At 38.9% G+C, this 7,438-nt stretch overlaps 1 protein-coding gene across 1 annotated transcript; it reads left to right on the top strand.

Annotated features, from left to right (window-relative positions):
• The first annotated feature begins 3,517 nt into the window (after positions 1–3,517).
• Positions 3,518–5,471, top strand: LOC102711705 (methyl-CpG-binding domain-containing protein 4-like). The gene is made up of 2 exons (XM_006655244.2): positions 3,518–3,578; positions 4,741–5,471. The coding sequence occupies exons 1-2, from the start codon at positions 3,567–3,569 to the stop codon at positions 5,260–5,262; spliced, it is 534 nt and encodes a 177-aa protein (XP_006655307.2). The 5' UTR covers positions 3,518–3,566; the 3' UTR covers positions 5,263–5,471.
• The last annotated feature ends 1,967 nt before the right edge of the window (positions 5,472–7,438 follow it).

Below are 7,438 nucleotides of genomic sequence, written 5' to 3'. Positions count from 1 at the left end.
CCAGCGTTGCTTGATCAGATGCTCAGATGTGAATTAAACGCACGAGTCCAAGCTAGATCAGAGAAATGAACATATATCAATGCTAGATCATCCCCATATTCATTGCTGCAGAGGAGGGATACGTTCTCCATTCTTGGAGAGGTATATACTCCTTATCACTTAAAAATGTGTACCTTACCATAAGGGAGGTACCAAAACTAATTTCACAGGTGGAAGTGGGATTGGATATTCACACACACATATCTATAAAGATCTTAGTTTTTAGTGAGGTACGGCAGGATGTCCCGCTCCTCGCCACGTAGCCTAGCACTGTTACACTGTTCATGCTTTTTTTCTCGTCTGATCAGCCTGCACCTGTTTTGGCCTGCAACGGTTTTGGTCATACATGGGGAAGAAGACGCTAGGTTGGTTCTTGCCACGTCTTGCTATTTACTGTTCACCATTCTTGCCAAGTCTTGCTATTTTTGTTTTTGGTGAACACGTTGTTGTTAGCTTTCACAGTTCACACGAATGTTTATATGTCTGAAGCGCACATATTTTACTATCATATCTATTATGTTCTTCGCAATGTCTGTGGCTTTGCCACAGGTACACCTTAGTGTGTGTATATATATATATATATATATATATATATTCTTCAATTCTTCTCCAGTCTTTACAAGGCTATCTGTACCTTCTAAGGATCTTAGAAAAGTTTAACATTGTCGACCGTGCATTTTTATTCTAATCAGTTTCCGGTTTAAAGTTTTGCCTCTTAAATGGTAGGGATAAAATTTCTAAAATAAATAAAAGTAGTCAGGACATATATACCTCTGCAAGATGTAAAAAAAAAGACAGTAAAAGTTAGATATCTGTAGCTTTGGAATCTTTTTTTCCAAAAATAAATACTAATCCTAATATATACAAAGGAAAGAGGTCCTATTTTTCCTACCTCCACCTACAATGACGAACATAGGTATTTTGGAAGTGTTGGGTCACCTACATCTAATATTATCCAATGGATCATAGTCCAAGTTGAGCCTCCACATCAGCTGCCACAATGGACCAACGTAAGTATTGCTAATCAATCTCATCAATCAGTATAACCAATCTCTTCCCAAGGATAACCGCTGATTAGACATACCGTAAATTAAGAGCTACTTCAAACCCCCTTATCTTGCTCCCTGCACTGCTGTAGGATCAGAATATAGCAGAAAGGGGTAGGGGTGGGCGCTCGATTATAACCAAACCGATCATTTCGGTTTTTTTGGTTTTCTCTAAATTTCAGTTTATCTAAGAATAGAACCGATCTATTACTAAAAAAAAAAAATCAAAACCAAGACATTTCTGTCCGGTCTCGGTTATGACCGAAATAACCAAAAGATGAAATATCAGTCTCCTCAAAAGATTCACAACAATCATAAAGATAGAAAAAAACACCGAAACGTTAAAAATCACACAAAAAAATTACAGATATATATCGACTCCTACACATTGCTCGCCGTCCTCCGGCAGCTGCCCAACACCACCAAAGGCAACCCCCCCCCCCCCCCCCCCCCCCTAAATCAACCAGTGGCCTCCACGTTGCTCACCTGAGTACCGAGAGAGACAAGGAGGATGACGAACAACCTACACATTGCTTACCAACTCCACCGCTAGATTTAGGGGGCAGCGAGAGAGATGGCAGATGGGGAGGAGGATGAAAAGTGTGGACTCAAGGAGGGAGGCATGAGACGCATAGAGAATCGACGGCGAGACTAGATTTGGGGGCAACAAGGGAGACATGGAGGAAGACAAAAAGTGCGGACTCGATGAGGGAGACACGGGCACGGAGAGATTCAGTGGGTGCAACACTGGATTTAACCGCCGGATTTGAGGGGCAACGAGAAAGACAGAGGGGTTCCATTCTTTTGTGTTTGCAGCTGCGTTTCGGCACGGTAGGCTGCTGCTTAAAAAGCAAAAGCAATTCCATTTTTTTTTTTTGCTTATGAGGAAAGAATCATTGAGTAGTGGATCTTTTGTGTCCTCGTGGGAATTGAGTAATTTTTTGTGAGATTATACATGTTTTTGGTCTTCACTAGACAATTTTTCTTTTTTACAAAATGATAAGTAATTATTGAACATAAAACAAAAAATCAAGAAAGGACTCGTTGGCATATTATTGATTTCACATAATTAAGTTAGTAGATCGACCACACATAGCCGTAGATAGATCGCGTATTGCGTGCGGCCCACTAGCAATGGATTATCCAAATTTAGCCTAGTAAGAGAGCCGATGGGCTTACGCTGAAAATCTTTAGCTACAATAATAAACCGATAGAGCCTAGGGAGGAAGAGCTGACGTGGACTAGGCGACGGTGTAGACTCAATGAGGTAGGCGTGAACACAGAGCAAATGAAGTGAAGGAGTTAGGGTTTATAATAGTGGGCTTGGTTGGCTAGCTATGCATTGTAGGCCTTTTTATTGGGCTTTACCGATTTTTCGAGTAGTTCGGTTTTTTCGTTTAACCAATCGCAGGAACCAAACTAACCATACTAATTTTAATTAATTGTTATTGCTAACCAAACATATGATCAAAAAATCGGTTCTGATTAATTTGGGTTCAATCTTGGTTATTTCCGTTTAATTTCTTTTGCCCACCCCCAGTAAGGGGGTGGGGTGTGCCAGGTAAATGATTTGTGAAAAATGCATGCGGAGCAACGGCATATAGAACTCCAAAGCGGCGATGCTGAGTGGGGCATCCAGAACTCAACCATTGCTAGTGTAGGCACAACATAATTACATGCATAGCACCATGCTAGAAAGCCAAAGCTGCCAACTCCCCTTCCTGTAGTGGCCGACTCCAACCGGTCTCCGTTGTGGTATGCATTTTTCCTTAGAAGTAGAGTCGAATGTGAATTTTTAATTGTTATTTAAGATATATTACGGAACATGCATAGCATGTGAAAGGTTGCTAGTGATACAAAAGAGGAAAACTAACTGTACCTTTCCCCATACAACATATTAGATCTTAGCCATTTCAATGGATAACAATGCCAGCCTATATAACATAAATAGGACAATTACTACCAGGAGCAAAAAGGAAAACTGACTGGACCTTTGCACATTGCTTAAAGCATGACTCTGCTGGGCTAACCACGCAGGTGTACAGCTAAGTACCAGCGCGTGCCATATAGGTAAATTTGTCATATCTGAGATAAGCAACGAAAAAACAAAAAAAGAAAAGTTGGAAACTACCTGGACGCTTCGCCCACAGTTTCCAAATACTACTCTGCTCTAAAAAAATAAATGAATGCACAGCTAATACCAGCAAATCTTCCCAAATGCAATAAATGGTACAGTGAAATCATTTAATTAGTACTAACATATCCTTCTAAACCCCTCTAATACCACCGTGTTTTAACAATGTGAACTGGTTATGCTGTTGTAAACAGAGCAGATAAATATCTTGCCTACAGCTCAAAACTCAAGCTCCCTAGGGATCTCTATAAATACAAAGGCTCCTGAACAAACTAATTCAAACTATCAATACCTTTCCCCACCTATCTATCTGCAGTTCTACACTCCCAGCCCCAAAGGTGGCCACCATGGCTCTGGAGGTACTTGTAAGATCTTGTTTTAATTTCTAGTCTGTTTTGCTTTGGTTTGCTTGGATCAGGTGGTGTTGTGGTTTTATCCACACACGCGTGTGCTTTTTTTTTTTGGGCTGAATCGGATGCCCTGAGTCCGTTTCGGATTCCGACTCCCTTGTCGGATTCCAAGTACTATTTCCCATGTATAATTTCTTCTATGGGATACGGCAAGAGAAATCCGAGTCGGATTCCACACGTGTCCATGTTGTTAGTATGATTTAAATTTTAACTTTCATGTCAGATCTATGGTAGCATTTCCTATGTATAATATATTTTATGGGATAAGACATGATAGATCTAAGTCGGATTCCAAATAAGTGTCCATCTCCATGGAACCCACAAGGTTGTTGATCTCTATTCTCATCACTCATGTCAATGAATAATCATCACTTCCTTAACATGTCTTTTCTCCCATATCATAGGAGGGCAGAGGTCATAATAGGAACAGTTTTATGAGGTCCATCTTGGCATTAATACTGTGCCAATATAAAAGTTCTTCATTTGTAGCACCACTTGTGTCAGTGAGACACTTGGCAGCAAATCGTGATGCAACAATCTTTGTAATGTCATGTCCTAGCATCCCACCTTATGGTTGGATGAGATTAGATCATCAGTATAATTTTTTCTTATGATGTATTCGCCAGATAAAAAGGGGTCAGTCTCAGGAGTAGAACAACTGTATTGAATTGAATCCCTTTTTACCTTGGTGAGGATAAAGGAGAGCCGTTGATAAGGACGAAAAATATGATATCCCAACAAACTCTTCTCTGCTAGACCTTCCCTGACTAGCTTGCTTGTTGTCTTGTTGATACTTTGATGATAAACCTTTTGTACTTAAATTTTATTTTCTCAAATATAGCTAAGCTTGTTTTCTTTAAAGTAGTTTTGAACAAAATTCTGGATGAAACTAGGGGTAGTTGAATTCTGAATTCTTTTGTTGCAATTAACTTGAAAGAAAATAAGCATGATCCAGTACTGTGCTGAAATTCCCAAGGAACATTTTTGTCATTAACATCCTTCTCTTTACTTAAATACTTGAATTCCATGTTTCCAATGTTTACCGAAGATGTTCAAATTCTGTCCTTCATGATATAATTAAGAACTATTTTTAACTTTATATTTTTAATAGGGGAAACAAGTTTCTGGAGATTCTGTTACCATGTACGCCATCCAATGCTGCGAATGCGAGAAATGGCGTATCATTCCAACGAAAGAAGAGTTTGAGAAAATCCGTATGAACTTCTCCGTGGAGCTATGGTTCTGCAGGAAAAAGCCCAACTGCTCATGTGAGCACCCTGAAGATATCCAGTATGATAGCAGCCGCATTTGGGTCTTGGACAGGCCTAGCATCCCTAAGCCTCCTCCGGAGACACGGAGGCTGGTGATCATGAGGACCGATCTATCTAAGATGGACGCCTACTATGTCATGCCAAATGGGAAGCGTGTGAGGGCCAAAACCGATGTAGATAGGTTCCTGGCAGAAAATCCAGAGTATGCTGCTACCTTACCAGCTTCAAGCTTCAACTTCTCAACACCTAAGATTGTTAAGGAGACTGTTTCTGAGAGTGCAAAGTGGGTGATCGCAAAGGCTAAGATGGCAGGTCGTAAGGAACAGGGTGCAACAAATGTCCAGAGTGGCAGCAGCAAGTAGTCACCATTGAACCTATGAATCTAGATGCACCACACTTCAGGTGACGCCAAACTTGCGAAAGATATGGGAGCAGCCACCTTAGAAACCTACCTATTTCCCTTCCTTGTTTACCTCAAGAAGTCATGCTATGTTTTGCAAGTTGCTTTTATGTGTCGAACCTTTATATTTAAGTTCATATCGACTGCTGCAAAGTTTTAGAACTATTTTCATCTGGTGATTTTGGATATTTGCTATCTAGTAGTGGTTTTACATGTGCTTTTGTGTTTGTACCTTTTCATACCAATTAACTATTTTCAGGTGGTGATTTTCGATACTTGCTATATATGCAATATGTATCTACAATGCAGTTTTGATCCACACAGACTATTGATTTTATTATCGAGTGCAGGTGTCATCCACACGGGACAGAAAAACTTTTTGGGGCAAATATTAACAAGTTGCCCAAGCATTACAACAAAATACTAGATTATGATAGGTTATTGATTGTTTTATAGATCCATTAAGTGGCATCGAGATCTCTCCTCTCATCTTTTCGCTTATGCTTATACTATAAGCCAAAATTTGAATTTTCAACCTTAAGTTTGTTTTTGGGTTTTTTCATTACCGTTTATTTTTCAGCCTTCGCTTTTAGATCGCTAAGAACAAAAGTTTTACTCACATTTTTTTCGTTTGCAAATATGTCGTTTCGTTTTTTCCTTAAATAAGTCAAACAATGACCTCCCTCAAATACAAAGCGGTGGTTCTTTTTCGCAATGCATGAGTTGGGGGAGAGTGAGAACCACAACCTTGCTTTTAAGTAGTACAGAAATTCCAGTGGAGTTTAATGTTACATTATTTAAAATTAAAAAACAAAGATAACCTTGTCAATGTGTTTGGGTGGACAAGGGTCAAAAACCTTGTCGGTCTATCCCCGTGAAAGGCCACATATCACCCGCTCTATAGGCTATCCTCGGGATCCACTCATGATGTCCGCCCTCGTTCACCCCTGGGCCCACAGCCTGAGGCGTCATCTTCTCGCCTCGCAACCACTCCACCCCCACCGTTGCCACCGAGTATGGCCTCAGTGCCATCACCGGTCTCTCTCCCCTAAGCGCCCACGAACCAGGTATTGCTTTGCCTTGCTATCATCGATCGTCGCTATATATGTTTCGTTGTGTTGGTATTTCCCTCCCCAATAGTTTTGGATGGTTCCTCTTATCCAGTTGGTCTGTGTGGTGATGCGATGTTGGTTCTGGTGGTGGGCTATATCGTGCTTGGCCGTTTGATTCGATTGATCTAGCTTGGTTTCGTCTGGTTGATTGCGACATGGTCTGCATGTTGCGCCTTGTATAATATAACTAATGTTGTCTTCCACATGTGTAGATGGGGATGACTCCAGAGTTCAAATAGGGTTTGGTTATTCTATATAATTTTGCCATAGGATGGAAAATTACAGATAATATTATCGCTCTCAAGAGCATTGGGGAAGGTTCGATCTAGAACCTCAATTTAATCTAATGAGCAGAATTTGTGCCTGTTTGCATGGAAATTATAGGCAACTTGCTTTGCACTCTTGTGCATATCTAAAGTATTACGTATGTTTGATGGTAATGGGAACTTTATATTTGTTTCTTAATAAAACTTTCCCATTACCTAAAAAACAAAGAGTTTATAGGGTACAAATGAACAAAAAAAGCAATTTCTATGGTTTATCAAAATCAGGTTTGGCATCCAAGAAGTATGGTAGTGGCGAATCTAGAATTTTACAATTGAGGGTTTAAAAAATTAGTTGGTATATAAAATAATAGAATATCTTGTTATTGTTAATATTATAATTCAATATTTTTATTCAATGTATAGTTTTACTTCTAAATACATATTGATATTAATATTTTTTACGGTTATTTATTCTTTGTTTTTCATATAATAAGTCAATTAAGTTTTTTTTCTAAATTTAACTTTACTAAGTTTAATAAAGTTTATTAAAAGAAACACAAAAACATTTACATTATCACATTAGTTTCATTAAATATACAATAAAATATGTATTCATGATGCATTTATTAGTTATTGTAAATGTTTATTATTCTAAAGCTCCAACAATATTGACGTATTTTTCTATACGAATTTTGAGATTACATGAAAAATATTTGTAGTATACTATAGTCATCATATTTATAACAAATCTTACTCCCTT

The sequence above is a fragment of the Oryza brachyantha genome, chromosome 5 (genome assembly GCF_000231095.2).
Source record: "Oryza brachyantha chromosome 5, ObraRS2, whole genome shotgun sequence".
Classification (NCBI taxonomy): Eukaryota; Viridiplantae; Streptophyta; class Magnoliopsida; order Poales; family Poaceae; genus Oryza; species Oryza brachyantha.
This window is presented reverse-complemented; position numbering and strand designations above follow the sequence as displayed.